This window comes from Triticum aestivum, chromosome 3B, assembly GCF_018294505.1.
Source record: "Triticum aestivum cultivar Chinese Spring chromosome 3B, IWGSC CS RefSeq v2.1, whole genome shotgun sequence".
Classification (NCBI taxonomy): Eukaryota; Viridiplantae; Streptophyta; class Magnoliopsida; order Poales; family Poaceae; genus Triticum; species Triticum aestivum.
Genome location: NC_057801.1, coordinates 467,706,782 through 467,724,688, shown reverse-complemented (window position 1 = coordinate 467,724,688; position 17,907 = coordinate 467,706,782). Strand labels below are relative to the sequence as shown.

General features: G+C 43.1%; 1 protein-coding gene across 1 annotated transcript; it reads right to left on the bottom strand.

The window, feature by feature from the left end:
• Positions 1–5,781: 5,781 nt before the first annotated feature.
• LOC123070412 (uncharacterized) lies at positions 5,782–9,751 on the bottom strand. The gene is made up of 2 exons (XM_044493635.1): positions 9,186–9,751; positions 5,782–6,124 (listed from the first exon to the last, which is right to left on the bottom strand). Exons 1-2 carry the CDS (start codon positions 9,681–9,683, stop codon positions 6,119–6,121), a joined length of 504 nt encoding a protein of 167 aa, XP_044349570.1. The 5' UTR covers positions 9,684–9,751; the 3' UTR covers positions 5,782–6,118.
• Positions 9,752–17,907: the final 8,156 nt, after the last annotated feature.

Here is a 17,907-nt window from a genome sequence, read left to right as displayed (position 1 = left end):
AGTGGGGTAACGGTTGGATTGGTTCCCCCACTATATATAGGTGTCTTCTTCCCCAAAGTTGACCTATCTCTTTCCCCAAAGCTCCATTGTTGCTCCAAGCTCCATTTTCGCCCGATCTCTCTCCCTAGCCAATCAAACTTGTTGATTTGCTCGGGATTGGTTGAGAAGGCCCGGATCTACACTTCCACCAAGAGAAATTTGATTCCCCTCACTTATCCCTAGCGGATCTTGTTACTCTTGGGTGTTGAGCATCCTAGACGGTTGAGGTCACCTCTAAGCCGTACTCCATTGTGGTGAAGCTTTGTGGTGTTGTTGGGAGCCTCCAGGTGTTGTGGAGATAGCCCCAATCTTGTTTGTAAAGGTTCGGTCGTCGTCTTCAAGGGCACCAATAGTGGAATCACGGCATCTCGCATTGTGTGAGGGCGTGAGGAGATTACGGTGGCCCTAGTGGCTTCTTGGGGAGCATTGTGCCTCCACACCGCTCTAACGGAGACGTACTTCCCCTTAAAAGGAAGGAACTTCGGTAACACATCCTCGTCTCCACCGGCTCCACTCTTGGTTATCTCGTACCTTTACTTTTGCAAGCTTACTTGTGTTGTATCTATTGCTTGCTTGTGTACTAGTTGTCTTTGCATCATATAGGTTGTTCACGTAGTTGCACATCTAGACAACCTATTTTGTTGCAAGATTTAAATTGTTAAAGAAAAGTCTAAAAATTGTTAGTTGCCTATTCACCCCCCCTCTAGTCAACCATATCGATCCTTTCAACGTTTGTTTCACCAAATCTTCATCCCAAAAACTCGTGACTGGATTAATAAGATCATAGACCTTTGATAGAAGGTGCCCCCTTCTCGGCGTAATGACCCTCCTATTCGCACAATTCGGGGTCCATGCATCTCTCAAAATATCATTATTTTCTCCATTTCCAACCCGCCAAATATAACCACTTTTTAGCGATTTTACTCCCGATATAATACTTTGCCAAGTAAAGGAGGATCCCTTTCTTAGATTTGCGTTCATTAAGGGCCCGTCCGGGGGGATCTCCATGAGCCAGCTTCCTGAAATCGATACGTGAAGCCAGCCGAACGCTTCTGCTCCGAGAAGTGGGCTTCGCGGAGAAAAAGAAGTCGCAGTGCAATTTCGAGGAGCAGCCAAAGCCCAGCTTCACTAAAAGCAGAAGTAGAAGTTCCTCATAATTACATCTCAATGCCATCCCGAAGTACCAGATGAAACATTTTTTCCTCTTCGCTCAAAGCCCAGCTTGGTGGGCCCGACCACGACCGAAATGTTTTTTCCTCTACACGTCACCGAACGACCCTGGCTCCTGTGGGAAGCTAGCTAGCACTGGCTTCTCTGGAAGCTAGCTAAGCTTGGGAAGCCAGCAGACTTCCGAACGGGGCCTAAGTCCCCATCCCGAAAATATTTAGATCTTAAGATAGACGGACATAAGGACTCGGGGTTATCAATGAGGTGTCATACATGTTTGGCTAACAAAGCTAGATTGAAACAATGCATATATCTAAAATCCACGTCTCTTTAGTTTTTTGGTACACACATCTACAACCAACCCATCCAATGCATTCTCTTTTTATTGTCCTCGTCACCCCACCATGCAACATCGCGTCTATGATTCCTGTACAATTTTTTTTAGGAATTTTAAAGACAAACATGGCATAAGCTGGGATAGCTTGTACAATATATTTGAGCGAAATTTCCTTTCCTCCAGTGGATAATAATTTTTCTTTCCATCCACTTATTTTCATGATAATTCTATCAATCGGGAATTGGAAACAATCACTTTTATCCATACCTACATTTGCAGGCAGACCCATATCATTGAGTGCTTCAGTCATAATATTCAGAATTGTGCAAATTTACGCCTTGTCTTCCACCTTTGTACTGGGACTAAAGAATATACTGGACTTCCCAGTTGCTTTGTAATGCACACATGGAACGTATCGTTGTGCCCAACCAACCTTGTTAGCTCCGATATAGATTTAAGTAACTTGGCAGGAAAAAAATGCGGAAAAACGGTTTTGGATGGAAGAGGTACATAAGAAAGACTTTCCACTTAGAGTCAGAAGTCCACGCTTGATGACAGATCTTTATGACCTTGAGGAAAATTACCTATCTTGGATTAATACACCAAAATCGGTTATTTCTTCTTCTTCTTCTTTTTTGGCGAATACAAAATTGGTTATTTCAACCGATCCACGAAAGGAATTGATCACCACGATAATGTGACGCAAGGCAAAATCTGTAATCAACATCGTCCTACCGGTGCACCTGATTGGCCAAGTTTATGGCCCAATCTAAAATGAGTACTATTTTTATCATGATTTTACTTTCTTTTTAGAGTTGTAGGTCCAAAGTTGTGGATGAAATTTTAGCGAATATGCGTTTTGTGTGCGTGCAAAATTATTCCACATTTTTTGACGTCGAGTGCACTAGTAGCGCGGTTTGTGTGCGTGCAAAATTATTCCACATTTTTTTACGTCGAGTGCACTAGTAGCACCACACGAGTGGGTGCATATTCTCCCGACGCACACAAGCCATCTCGGTCCATTGTGACTTCTCATTTTTTTTAACTTCTTTTGTTCTCTCTCTCTAGTTTTTGGTTACTTTTCCAAAGAAACAGGAATATTTTCTAAGGAAATTCAAAAAAATTACAGGAGTTGAACATTTTATAAAAAAAATTGTTAGATTTTTCTGAAAATTTGGCATGGTTTTCTTTTTTAATGTTTTCTTGCTTTTCTCAAATATCCACTTTTTTAGAACTTGTGAACATTTAGGAAAAAATCTAATATTGTTCAGAAACATGAACTATCTTTTAATTTTAGAACACTTTTGAAAGAATATATAAAAATAAACTAATTGGGCCGACCCATCGTAGCACTTCCAGGTGCGTTTGTACGACAATTTGATGAAATTAAACTCATTAAGTGGCGCGTGAAGGATGGCCAACCAGCTATGCCACGTGGCACAAGCTGGTTGGCCGCGGTGAGAAATTTTTTTGATTTTTTTTAGATGAAGGTCAGCATTATTTTTTAAATGTATTTTTTCTTTTTAGATGGAGGTGAGGACCTCTGGTATATTTAAATGGAAGGTTATGTAAAGTAGCGCTCGCTGGTAGGCTGTGGTGGTAATTTTATTTCTTTTTTACTTCTTTCTAGATGAAGGTAAGCATTTTTTTTCTGTGATGTTTTTTTTTGTGGAGGCGAGGACTCTATGTACTTTTTTAAAATGAAAACACACAACTTTCTTTCAAGCGGTGCCACAGGATGTGACACCCCAACCACTAGTGTGCATCAAATATGGAAGGTTGTGTGAGGCTCGTGGTGACGTCTTGTTGTCATTTCACACATAGCAACCAAGCGAGCGATCAAACTGGGCCAACTTATTTAGCACCTCGAAGATACATTTTGGAAACATTCTATAAGGGTCCACCCGGGGTTTTTTATCAGTATTGGGCTTTTAGAAGGTTCCTAAACCGATTTTCTTTTGCCCGGTTGTTCTCTTGTTTCTTCTATTTTTTCCTATTTTTTTCGTTTTTTTTTCAAAAGTTCACAAATTTAAAAACTGTCCCTGCTTTAAACAAATGTCCGCAAGTGCTACAATCTTGCACTACAATACTGTTTTAGGACTGCCATGTAGGATAAATGATGAGGTGGGGGAGAGAGAACTCATAAAAAAGAGTTGTCTTCCCTTATTTAAGAGAAGACAAGAAATGATCTCTTAGCATAATACGTCTCACCATATTTTTAGGAATACTAGTTATTGAAGATAAGACTAACGGATGATCCATTGTAGACATCTTTTTTTGTCATCTCTAAACAACATGCAAGACTTAAGATAAGACTATCTTATCAATCATTGTACATGTCCAATATGCTGGCCTAGTTGGGCTCCCTTATGTGTCGCAAGTATTGTTTGCTTGCAGAAATAAGCTGCACATACGAGGAGGTTAATGCCACGAGAGCACCTATGCAGCGCTTGTAGCGCCCGTTCTGGCGCTCACGCGCCCCTCCTAGGCCGACCCATCTACTGTTTCATCGCTGAGTTTTTTTCTAGTTGATCATCGCAAAAGATAAAAAAAATTGATCATCGCAAAAAAAATCCTAAATTTGAAAAAAAAATCAAAGTATGGAAAAGGTTCATAAATTGGGGAAAGTTCACAAATTATTTGAAAATGTCCATGTATTTTAAAAATAAAGGAAAAAAGAAAACAAGTAATAACAAAACGAAAAATAATAAGAGAAAACGAAAAAAACCCAAAGAAGAATCGTTCCAGAAAAACCATAACAAAAAATGAAAAACTCTTCCCAAATATGAAATAGAGGTTTGCCTAAAGTTTTTGTAAAAAAGGTTTCTACCCCTAAAAGAAGAATCTCAGAAAAAATGAAAATAAAGAAAAGCTTAAGTAAAATGATTCGGCTGATAATCATGGTCCGTCCGCCGCCTTTGTTGCCTGCCACACGTCCTCAGCGCGAAGTCAAGTGCAGGCACATGTCTCAACAATAGCGGTCTTGTTGCAAATCTTGGAGGTAAATGACTACTGTGATGCGATGCAACCTTGTTTTTAGAAATAATTTTGCAACAGGTAATCTGTTGCAAAAAAAGTCTGCAAGAAGACGGCTGTTGAAAAAAATTCTTTAAAAAAATTGCAACAAGACTTCTGTTGTAAAAAAAAAAGTTCGCAACAAGACATTTGTCACAAAAAGGTTCTGCAATAAGATGCTTGTTGTACGAAATTTTTGAAATAAAGCATGTGTTGCAACGGTGAACGGTTACGCTAGGCCACTTACAAACCTGGCCAAACGTGCCGACCCGACACAGCACGGCCCGGCCCACCCTAATCGGGCCTGGCACGGCACGGCCCACCATGGCACGATTAATAGCCAGGCTATGCCGTGCAGGCCCACGTGATGTGTCCTCCAGCCTAGGCATGACCCAGCTAATAAACGGGCCGGCCCATGGCATGTTTAGCACGGTTGGGCTGCATATTTTCAGCCTGTTGGGCTGTTATTTAGGCATATTGGGCTGTATTTTTGAACACATATGTAAAAAAATCTAAAATAAACAAATAAATAAATGTGTTGTGCCATGCCGGCCCACGTGCTCAGCCTCCAGGCCCAGGCATGGCCCGTGGTGTGCCGCGTGCCTGGCCCGTTTAGCCCGGGTCGTGCTGTACCTGGATCATGCCGTGCCTGGGCCATGCCGTTCCTGTGTGCTACCGGGCCAGCCCATTTAGTACAGCCCTTTTGGCCAGCTATAGCCACTTAATAGGGAGTAGGGCACCGAACCGAGCTTCATGAAGCTCTTTATTTTTTAAAAATTCAAAATTCATAAATTTAAGTTTTAAAAAAATCTGAAAATAAATACACATGTATGGAAGGATGTAAAGTGTATGTGTGAAAAATTTCAGGATGAAATACCTTAAACTGCGAGCTGGACAAAAAAAATCATGCACTTTAGAGATGAACAGTACATATGCTAAAAAGCCCCATATTTGTCTTTTTGTGCAGCTCACATTATAATGTATTTCGACCTGAAAATTTGCACACATGTACATTATATATCTAAGTATATGTGTATTTATTTTCAGATTTTTTTAAAACTGAAAAGTTTGAATTTTAAAGATCTAAAATAAAGGCCTCCATGAAGCTTGGTTTCCATTTGGCATTTGCGCTTAATAGGTGAAATCTAACTGCTCGCGGTCCGGCCGATCTTTTTTATAAAGATCAGCCGGCGGCCGCGTAGCACGCCCCAAAGCTTATAAACTTACAAATGCAGCACCAGACTTTCCATAGGAGGTATTTTTTCTTCTTCTGAAGTAGTGCTAAGAAACGAAGACATGAACTACATACATTTTACACAGGTCCCAGTTGCAGCAAAACAGATGTACAATTCTACACAGAATCCGTGTTCACTAAGGAGAGACAGCAGACCACATACACTTTGCCAACAGTACACCACCATGGTCCACGAAGCCTTTCTCCGTGAGCTAAAAAAGGCTCCGGATATCTTATTATCATCATTACTCGTGTAACAAACAACCCCACAATAGGATCCAAGGAGAATTTGCTGCAAGTGGAACGAACGGCCGGCTCCTCCAAGCTCAAGCCTGCAAAGGTAACAAGAAAAAAAAAAGACCGTCAGATACGTACTACTGAGTAGAGTTTGACATATGAGGTAGAACCGCTGGTTTCAAGTTTGGATCCTCGAGGATGAGACCAACCAGGTGAATATCGGTGTACCCAAACGATATATATGTTGACAGATGGTGACTTTTACGACGAGGTGAATGCATTGATCACTCCTCCATCCTACTCCCTCCGTTCGGAATTACTTGTCTCGGAAATGGATGTATCTAGAACTAAAATACGTCTAGATACATCCATTTCTGCGACAAGTAATTCCGAACGGAGGGAGTACATATTCTACCTCACGACGCGTGTTGCGTGATGTCTTGTTGGCACTCAATAAATGCAAGAGTCCATGGAAGAGTCGGCACGTCCAAAACAAATGAACACTTGTTTCAGCCATATGTATGTATTTAACGTAGTACTGATAGATTAGCATTTCGATGGGATGTTACAAGGCTAATTCCCTAAAAGGCTACAATTGAGCCATGCAGTATGCGCCATATTCTGTTTCAAAATCAGACATTTCAAGAGAATGTTAAGCTATCACTTACAATAACATGAAAGTGTTCTCAAGTTATTGGCATGTGGGTCATGACAGAAGTTGTAATCTTATTTAGCCACTTGCTCACATGATTTAGCTTATATAGGCCCTCAGAGAATTAGCAAATATAGTGGGCCATGGTTCCTTCTAATAAAACTTTTCTTTTTAATGCTGTGGTACACAACCATGAAATCAGCAATTTCTGGTAAAAATGTCTAGTCATTTGTCATGCTGGGATCCAACAAAAAAAGATAACAGAGCATAGCAATAATCATTACTAAAATGATAATGATAATAATTTAATAACTATGTTCCACTGGTAGTTCAACTCCATCTGATATAGAAGTAGTGAACTAATTTTTGGGCTTCCTAAATATTCTCTAATTAAAGTTCTAAAAATATAATCACATCTAAAATATAGGTCGGTAAGGTCACCACACAGGATAAGAAGTATTCAAAAGATCTGGCTCGTGTAGGTGCCTTCTGATATGATATGCCCAATCCTAGCGTACCAGGTAGATAGAGGGTGTATGTAAAGGATAACGGATACCATGGAGATCTAAGATGTAATTCAGTTTAACAAGTTCACAGAAGATGAAATTCTTAGTATTGGTGTACCACAGGAAGACCTCTAAAAGGTCCTCGCTACAATGTTCCCTCTTCTTTCACCCTTGAGCAGTGCGCAGGATCACAGATTCACAGGCATATGATATTGCGATGCGGGTACATTTTTGCAAGTGGGACTGCCACTTGCTAGTTTGCATCACCTCCTTGCCACAAAGGAACGATGCACTGCTTCTCTGCTTCTCTGTGCAAAACTCCCTGGAAGCCTCATTGACCACCTCATGCATCTCGACGTGCCTCCTCAGGATTCCCAATCATCTGCCAAGCCTCTTCTCCCTTATGACGTTATGATCCATGTTGCACATGCTCTTCATGCTGACCCTCCCTCCCACACACCTTAACCCTTTAGCTCATGCCTCTTGACTCTTGAGACTTGCAGTGTTGCAAAAGATGGGGCGTGCCACTTGTAGGTGCAAGGGCAGTTGGTGTAGTGAACGAAAGTGTTGTTTGGTCAGACTTGCATGGAAGATTTGATTTTATTGTATCACCATTTTTTGTGTGAATTAAGTGCATAGTGTCAATACTCAAGAATTAGGCCATCAAGCATCACCCTGCACAGGACACAGTTACTGGACTACAACCGATATTAGACACAAGACTGGGACAAACATCACAATTTGCCAGGGATAAGGAAAGAAATGCATCCAACGCATGCTGCCAGACGGTCACTAATGATGCTATTGATGGTCACCAACAGTGGATGTTGTTGACTCACTGCCTAATAGGGTCTCCAGCGGACAATACTGAGTTGGGCCACGAGAGACGCGCAAGATTAGAGATTCACAATGCAGGTTTTATGGCTGCAGTGTCATCTCAGGTCAATGGTGGTGGTTTCAAGGGTAGATATGGTAGAGAGCAGAAACAGGATCAGGACAAAGAAAAGAATGGGAGAGAGAAGGGAAATAAAATACAGAGGATCTTTTTTCCTCTGTTCTGCAGAGGGAAATCAGATAGTCCAGCCTTTTCAACAAAAACAAAAAAATAGATAGTCCATTAACAGACTACTATAGAATGGCACGTTTAAAAGGATTGCAAACTGTTGGTGTTATTAAGGCAATCCAGTGTCTTTTAGTGGTACATATCAACACCAGGGTACTTCTGGTGGTGCATAATAAGGACAAATAAGGTTTTCTTTTTTACAAACGGGATTAAGTAAAGAAAGAGGTTCCCTCTTCCCTCTGCTACCATTACTTAACAAATGAACCCTTTCAAAATTGCTGCTGCCAAGGGCAACTATAGTCCTGAACACCAACCAAGAAAGGTGTTCCCTCTCCTTTAATCTTGACATGACTTCGGGTTAGGAACTTACGATGCAGGTCGGGTGTTACGTTGTGGCACGAAGTGATGTGAGCTAAGTTGACATGCTGCTAGATTAGTTGTTGGGTGTGGTGGCAGTAGGTGAAGTATCATATGGAAAGAATCAAAGAACATAAACTGTTCAGACACGCTAACAATCCTTGACATATTTTAATCACCTGGTGATCACTGATTAGAGGAGGTTGACACCAGCTTCACTCAATCATCAAAACAAAACAATAAGGCATGCCCCCACACCACCAAATTTTATGTGTGCCACTACGACTAAAAGTTCTCACCCCAATCACAGCCGTCCTAAAATAATCCAGAACAAAACTAAGCAATGCTAAGAATGAAACATCTTAAATTCTAGCAATGCTAAGAATGAAACATCTTAAATGCTAAGAGTAAACTGGCTATTGGGGGTTCGAAGTGCACATATCATGATATCAAGCACCAAACAAGTATACTGATCCGATTCCAAGGTCTGTACCCGCTATGTAATTCACGGCGAAACGAAACGAGGCGCCTAATTGAAATAGCGGAACGGTAAAAGTGACGGAATCCCAATCCCATACCTCTGCAACGGGGAGCAGGCCGAGCTCCTGGATGACCCCGGCGACGCCGCGGAGCTGCGCGCCGGCGCTGGCGCCGCAGACGGGCACCCGGTCGAAGAGCGAGGCGGAGAGCTCCTCGGAGACGAAGCCGACCTGGAACTCGAGGGTGCCCTCCTCGGGGTGCGCGACGATGCCGGAGACGGAGACCCAGAGGAAGAGCTTCTTGGCCTGGATGCCGGAGAGGCCGGTGATCCGCCCCTTGGAGAGGCAGCCGCGGAGGGCCTTCTCGTAGTAGACGAGGTGGTCGCCGAAGCGGACGTAGCAGGTGCCCGCGAGGTGGATCTCGAAGTCGCCCGTGGCCTCGTCGAAGGTGTAGGAGCTGACCGAGTCCGGGATGAGGCCCCTGGGGAGGCCGTACTTGGGCAGGAGGTCGTTCGCCGCGCCGTTCGGCGGGGCCGCGGCGGCGACGGCGACGGCGGCGGCGGCGGCGAGGAGGAGGAGGAGGGCTTGGGGAGTCATGGTCGTCGCTGGGGTTTAGGATTCTCCTCTCTCTGCTTTGCGCGTGGGGAGTTCGGTGGGGGCGCCGAGTTCTCCGGCAGGACGTTATCTAGGGTCAGCTCCCGGCTGGCAGCCTAGCACATGTGCATTTTTTTCTCTCTCGAGAAGATATGGATCTATTATAAAAGTTCTTGAAATATAAAAATCTCACCTCAGATTTTAAATATTCTCAACGAACGCCTTTTTGACCGTCGGATTTGGTAGCACGAATCTTGGCGCAAGACCAGTTCCACTGCAGCTTCTGGAATCGTTCGGTTGCGAGCCGAAGCGAACGAACGCACCCGACTTCCTCTTTCCCCCTTACCCCTTCAACTATCACCGCACCGTCTCTCGTCTCCCTCCCATCTTATCCTCCGTGTCTGAATCCTGGCGACCAACCGAGTTGCCTTGCAATTCCCGACGATGTGCCTCGACGGCAGCCCGTGGCCCACGCAGATCCCGGAGAGCGCGCCATGTGTGGGCGGAGGGGGCCAATGATTGGCGGGTGGCGCACCTAGAGGTCCTACGGCGGAGTGGCGGCTGCTCTTGGGTGATGGTGAGCGGCATGGAAGGCTTCAACAGCAGGACGAGTATGAACAACAGCAGGCAGAGGAGGTCGCGACTTGGGGACTTGGGGAAGGAGGCGGGTGAGGCCCCTGCATTGTGCTTCAGCAGAAGCTCGTGGCCCACGAATCCCAACGGGAGTTCGAGCTCGAGCGCGGGGGGGGGGGGGCGGTGGAGATGGTGGCGGCGGTCAAAGGAGGCACAACAGAGAAGTTACGCCCATAGATGGTGGGACGCTTCTAGGTGCGGCGGGGCCGAGTTGCGGTGGAGCCATGGCTCCACGACACCATCGTCACCAGGCTCCCAGGGTTCGTCGTCCATGTAGAGGAGATCCGTGCGCTCCTTGACGACAAGCCTAGAAGTCAAGATGGTGGACGAGCTGAGGCTGGAGACGGTGCATGATGTGGTGGCGCTACCCCTGCTGGCACAGGCCGTGCACTTCCTTGTGGTCGGCATTGTTGGGAATTAGCACACAAACACACTTGTGATGAACTAAATATTGCAGCGGAAATAAAGTAATATTATCACCACTTCATGTACTAACTCAAAGATCGTTGCTTAGAACGGAAGGAAACATATGCAACAACATATATGGAGGTAGAATTAGTTGCTCAGCACACAAGACGCTCCTCAAACGATGTCTGCTGGTAAGAGTAACTTTTTGGACATCAACAAGCATCAACGCGGAGACACACGATTTTACATGACCCCCCCCCCCCCTACTTGAGGGGAAAACCACGGAACGAAGCCACCCAAATACTCTTCCACTATTATCAAATGTGGGATACAACAAGTTTCTCTCTAGATAGCACAAGAGGATCTTATACATCAAGATTTCTGAATCTTGGATGAACGCAACATGATTTGGGGCTCAAGAGCTAGAGATTGGAACAATCACACCAAATATGGTGGAACCGCGGCTTGAAGAAGACAAGGTAGTAGATCTGGACCATCACAACCTTGTGGAGGGATTCACTTTGCTTCTTCCTTCAATTTTCATCCCTTTTCCCTTTTTCTCTTGGTTTTCTCTCTTCCTCTCCAATGGAGGTTGAACTGATTTTCGTCACACTTAGTGATGGTTGCTGGATGAAGGGTACACTACTAGGGAAAAGCCTATACACAGAAACTTACCAGCAGCGCTGCTCAAAATACAACGCTACTGCTACTTAGCAGTAGCGCGTGATAGAAAAACGCGCTGCTGAAAGGAAAATAGCAGTAGCGCGTCCTCCGCAAAACGCGCCACTGCTCTAATTACCATGACCTCGCCCCCCGCTAGTTATAGCAGCAGCGCCCTATAATGAACCGCGCTACTACTATTCAGATTAGCTGTAGCGCGTTTCGGCAAACGCGCTACAACTATCCCTACCTTATCCCCACGCGCACGACCGACCCTCTCTCTCACTCACACTCTCACTCTCGCCCGCGTGCCGATAACCGTCGTCGTGCGTCGCCGCCGCCGCCGCCTTCATCCGTCCGCCGCCGAGGTACTCCCCTCCTTCCATCCCTCCTCCCTCCTCCTCGCACATCCTCCCTCCGCCTGCGGCTGCCCCTTCCTCCTCCGCCGCCGCCCTCCTCCCTCCGCCTGCGGCCGCCCCTCCTCCCTCCGCCGCCGGCAGCCCTCCTCCCACCGCCCTCGACCTCACCGCCGCCACCCGAGCCCACCCAGCACCGCCGCCTCCCGATCCCGATCCCGCCCTCGCCGCCCCTAGCTACCTCTCCGTCGCCCCCCACCCCTTGCCACTAGTTAGTACTAGAATTAGTAGTAGTAGATGTTAATTTAGGGTTCATAGCTAGTACTAGATTTTTAGTAGTAGTAGGTGTTAATTTAGGGTTCACATTAGTACTAGATTTTTAGTAGTAGATGTTAATTACTAGTAGTGATGGTACTAGTTAACTAGGGCAGTATGATTAATAGTAGTTGTAGTTGAACTACTTTAGTTGTAGTTGAACTAGTTTACTAAGTAAATTAATAAACTAGTTGAACTAGTTGAATTAATAGAACTAATGTATTTTTAGTAAGATAATTAATATAACTAGTTGAACTACTTTATTTTTAGAAAGAACTAGTTTTTTTCTATTTATAGTAAGTTTATATTTAGTAAGAACTAGTTGAATTAATAAAACTAGTTGAACATGTCATATTTGTTGTTATTTTTTTAGTTTAAGCAATTATTCGGGATGTATTAGCGATAACTTATACGGTTTCAGGTGACCACCGTCGTCCCCGTCACCGACCCCCTCCGACATCCCCGCCGTCGTCCCAGTCACCGACACCCTCCGACATCCCCGCCGTCGTCCCAGTCACCGACCCCCTCCGACATCGAGGTGAGACCAGCCAAATATCCTTGTATATCTTGTGTTGTTGCTCAAATAGGATATGTGGTTGCCCAAGTGGTCGTTCATGTTCAGTTTACATCTCCGAGTGGCCTATGTTTTGCCGGAGTGTTGATTAATTTCCGTTCCGGCAAATTTCAGGCGCTCGATATGTCCTTTTTTAGCAAAGGTCATGCCGGATTTTTTCGTGAATTCTGGCATGACTTGTGCTAGAATATGTACACGTTTAATCTTTGAATTATGAACGTAGGAAATGTCGTACTCGAACGACGACAGTCTCCCGGGGGAGTGCAGCTGGTGCCACGACGATCGAGGTATGTGCGACAGGTTCGTTGAGCTGGACGAAGATCGGTGCTTCAGCATTAAGCTCGAGGAGACCTTCAATGTTGAAACGGTATGCAACAACGACAAGTGTTTTTTTCGTAATTAAGCATGATTTCAACTATTTCAACGTCTAATTTTCATATTTTACAATTCGACTAGCTTATTTCATGCCATGCAAGACGCTTTGTCTTGGAGAGGATGGGTTTTGAAGACCATGAAAATTTTGAAACAAAGAAAATACACCTAAGGACCCATCATGATATGGATTTTGAAGTAAATCTGTGCAATGCTCAGAGCGTAACCCATTTTGGTTGCCAAAATTGGGAAGCACTTTGCAAAATGTATGGTTTTTTATGAGGGTATGATTGTCTCCATGGATCTTGGTGATCCTGACATCGAGCAAGACAATATGGACATTTGGGTCCTTGTTGATACGCTTCCGATTATACCGCTATGTGAGTTTCTCAAACATAGTTATTAACTAATTTATATTGCTTATTTCAAAATAGTTGATAGCTTATTTCCATTGACAGCTTATTTTGATTCTTCAAAGACTGTGCGGAAGATGGTAGATAAAACACACTACACCGATGGCACCCAATTAACGTATAAGGAGAAAAATCATCTGATCGCATTTTGTACTCTTCTTGAGAATTACAATAATTATTATCGAACTCCTCCAAATTATGGTGAATACGTGCCACTAGTGCATGTGTTGAACCACGGTAACTTCTCTGGAGATACCCTGGTAAGATTTTTTACTATTACGACATCCGTGCATCTTTTGCATACTTCTAAAACTATTACATCATTGCTAACTACGAAGTTATTATTATGTTTTTCAATAGAAACTCCCGATGGATTGTGTGCCTCATCTGATATCTCTGAATGGTCGCCTCTCAGTTCTGAACATACTGCCAGGTAAATCTAGGGAGCTCACCTGTGCATATCGGATTTCTAAAACCGGTGAACACATGATCATCAAAGAATGGAAGAAATATATGGACATTCGCAAGGAGGTTCTTGGAAGTAACATTCAGCGAAAGGCAAGAATTGGAGACAGGCTAATCTTCATTCTCCATAATGGAGAGTCAGGGACTATCTTGTTTTTTGCTATTTTACCTTAGAAAATGTAGTAGGTCTTAATCGAATGTAGTAGGTCCTATGAGGTACAATATGTTTATTATGTGGTAATGTGTTACGGTTGATAATGAGGAGTACTTGTGATTACGCTAGTGACCAATTTGCTATGTGATGTCATTGATGAAAACGATGATCTTGAGGAGGTGTTATATGACAATGATGTATCATGATGATAAGTTGTTAATGATATGATGATGATGATGATATTATTATATCACTGGGTGAAAGAACCGCGGATTAGTTTCAAGTGGATGGACATCCACTTGAAACTAGTCCACGGTTGTTTCACCTCGTGATGTAATAACTCATTATGATGTAAAAACAATCTCTAAATTTCTGTTGTATGAAAACTTGTGTAAAGGTGTATGAATATAACATGAAATAAAAAAGAAATAAAATACTAAATAATAGTAGTAGCGCGGGAAAGGGGAAGCGCTACTACTAATTACCAGTAGCGCGGTTCTGAAGAATGCTACTACTAAGTCAATTTAGCAGTAGCGTGGATCTAGGCGCGCCATTGCTAAGGTTTAGCTGTAGTGCCTTATCAGTAGTGCTCCTTCCCGCGCTACTGATAGGCCTAAAACCCGCGCTGCTGCTAGGCTTTTCCCTAGTAGTGGTAAATCATTCCCATCCTCACATGTGCAAAGTCCAAAATGACTCTAGGTCATAACCCTAATGGACAGTGGGCTTTTGCACCTCTTTGGACTGCCTAAAAAGGCCTCAAATGGTCATCTCCTCACATCCCACATGAGAAGGATATCCCAACAGGCGTGGAGCTCCACCTCATTGTGCAGGAGTTTGGTCGGTGCAAGGATGGCCCTGCCACGACGAAGTGATCTTGCAACTACACACGTGGTTGCTCTACTCCGCGGGGAGGGAGTAGGTAGTGGCGCGTGGACGAAGTGATGCAGTGTCCTGCGGCCAGTCCTCGACCTTGACTCCATGTCGATGTCATCGGGTGCAACTTCTGCATGTAGCAGCGTTCTCCGACTATGGTCCTCGGACTGGGTGTCCAGTGTCGGTCACGTTGCTGCAAATCTGGTCATGGCTCTCGTCACATGTGGCATCTTCTCGAGTTGCCCTATGGTGAGGTGTTTATCTCCATGGGTGTATGCCGTTGTTTCTTACTTTTCCTTATTTGTTGCCAAAAATAAGCACTAAAATTGTTGCAACTTCATCCACTATACCTTTTTATGAACCTGTTTTTTTAACCTGAAATTCACTATACTTTTAGTATCATGCCAGGGAAGTTGTTTACCATCAGGGTGCTAGTAAATCAATTAGTTAGAGGCCCTAAGAGAAACTTAAACAACTCCTGTAAAAAACTTCTTAAAAAAGTGGTTTTATGGGATGACCTTATAATTTACGTGAAGTTGCTAGACAACAACTTTTCTCGGTTCCTGTAAACCTCTTTCCATAAAATATGTCTATTCATATTCTTAGTTAAACAATGGCCTAGAGCCCTCATGTCATTGACACGTGTGGCGGTGAACGGCGAGGTGCGGTGCAGGGAGGTAGTGCGGCGATGCATCAGCGGCCAGCATGGGGTGGTGCGACATGGGAGGCATGACGATGGCCTCGCCGCCTTGTTATGGCGGCGGCAGATGGGCAGTGGCGGTGAGGCACAATGGCGACGACAGAGGGCGGCGTTGGTGAGGTGCAGTGGTGGCTGCAGAGGGGAGGTTGTGGTGAGGCGCAGTGGCGGCGTGCCGGAGTGGAGCGCATATGGCGACGGAGGGGCAGCGGCGGTCAGGCGTCGTGACGGCGTGGCAGCGACGACGACAAAGGAGTTGCGGTGAAGTGGCGGTGTGTAGCGGCATGTGTGCTCATCATGAAATTTCAGACGGTTATATACTCATCAAAATTATGCGGGAACACTATCTTCCCATAAATTTGCAGGACGGGGGAGGTGTTTTTACGGGATCCTGTAAAATAATTCTAGGTTTACGAAAGCTGTGGATGCCTTTTTTGCCCCCAACATCCCGTAAATAGTATGTTCTTTTTAGGGGTACGGGAGCTTTGGAGCTGCTCTAATACTAATGTGTGGGCATTACTTACTGCAACATATTTGATGCAATCATGATAAATTTTGCCACGCTCGCTTGATAAATTCCTACTGTTGCCATCCTTTAAAAAAACAAATCTTCTAATTTTGTCATGCGCCCATGGCAAATTCCTAAATTTGTCATCTTTTAAATGAGCAAATCTTCTAAAAATTTCATGTCCACATTTAAAAAAAAATCACAACTTGCCACATTTTCTAGAGAACAAAATCCATAAATTTTTCCATGTGTGCATGGCAAGTCCACCTTATTCAAAGAAACAAATCCCCAACTTTTTCCATGCCTCAATATAAATTCTCAAATTTTAATCTTGTGCCCTTGGTATTTTCATCAAACTCACCATGGAAAATTTTCAAACATATCATGGCAATTTTATTGACAGGTACATGTTTGCCATGGAAAATTTGACATGTTCCATTTTTTAAAAATTCCTAATGTTGTCATATTTGTGAAAAGAACAAATATCCTCATTTTTGACATATGCCATGGAAAATCCCTAACTTGCCATGTTCCCATGACAAATTCCTAAATTTTTCATCTTTTTAAAACAATAAATCTCCCTAAAGTTATCATGTCCCATCGCAATTTACTATATTTTTCATCTTTTTGTTAAAGAACAAATCTCCTAATTTTGCCATGTGCACATTTCACAAAATTTTCATAACTTGCCAAGTTTCTGTAGAGAAACAAAACCAATTTTTCCATGTGTGCATGGAAAATCCATCCTTTTCCAAGAAACAAATCCATAGTTTTTCCATGTGCCAGTTACAAATTTCCTAATTTGGTCATGTGCCCACGGCAAATCTCTAAATTTTCCGTTCTTTGCAACAACAAAATTTTTGCCATGTGTCCATTTTTTACAAATTCCCAATAGTTGCCATGTTTTTTAGAGAACAAAATCCATAAACATGACAATTATATTATTTAGACAATTGCAATTTTATTAAAGAGTAAAATGCACCAGAGGTCCTAAGAACTTAGGACCTACGATGAATGGTCAACGCGCCACGTGAGCAGGTCAGACATGGTCTAGGAAGCTTAGGACCTGCGATGAATGACTTACGAACTTTTAGGACCCAAAACCGTAGTTTTGAAGTTTTGGGACTAAGTTGACACACCTTGAATAGTTTTATGACCTCTGGTGCATTTTACTCTTTATTGAACAAGGTTTGTTTGTTGGTAGCATGCCAATTTCTTTATTTGCGACATGGCGATTTTTTTAATAAGACCATGGGAAAATTACTTTTTAGACCACGGTAGTTTTATTGTAGTTAGCAAGGCAATTTTATTATTTAGATTTTAGACCATGGCAATTTTATTAATTCGACCATGGTAATTTTTGTCTCTATATTTTTTCACCATGGGAAATTTACTAGACTTACCGTGACATTTTTATTTAACACACCATGATATATATATATATATATATATATATATATATATATATATATATATATATATATACATATATATACTATCAGATAACTCATATGGAATTTTTTTGCCTCACTCACAAGCTTAAACTTTTTTTACAACGCAAATTTTTGCCATGTGGACACTACATAAATGTTTATAAATTTGCCATGATTTTTAGACAAACCAAATTTCTTCTTAGTCTACCTTGCTAAACACACCTAAGTTATATATTTTTTTCCATGATCTAGATAACATTTTTTCTATTGAAGTTGCCATCAGACCATATTGAATATATTATGGTAAATTTATAAAGTAGATTATGGTAAATTTTTAAAAGTATAACATCATATTTTTTATAAATT

Coding starts and splice junctions, on each gene's coding strand:
- LOC123070412 (XM_044493635.1), bottom strand. CDS start 9,683: ATGACTCCCCAAGCCCTCCTCCTCCTCCTCGCCGCCGCCGCCGCCGTC.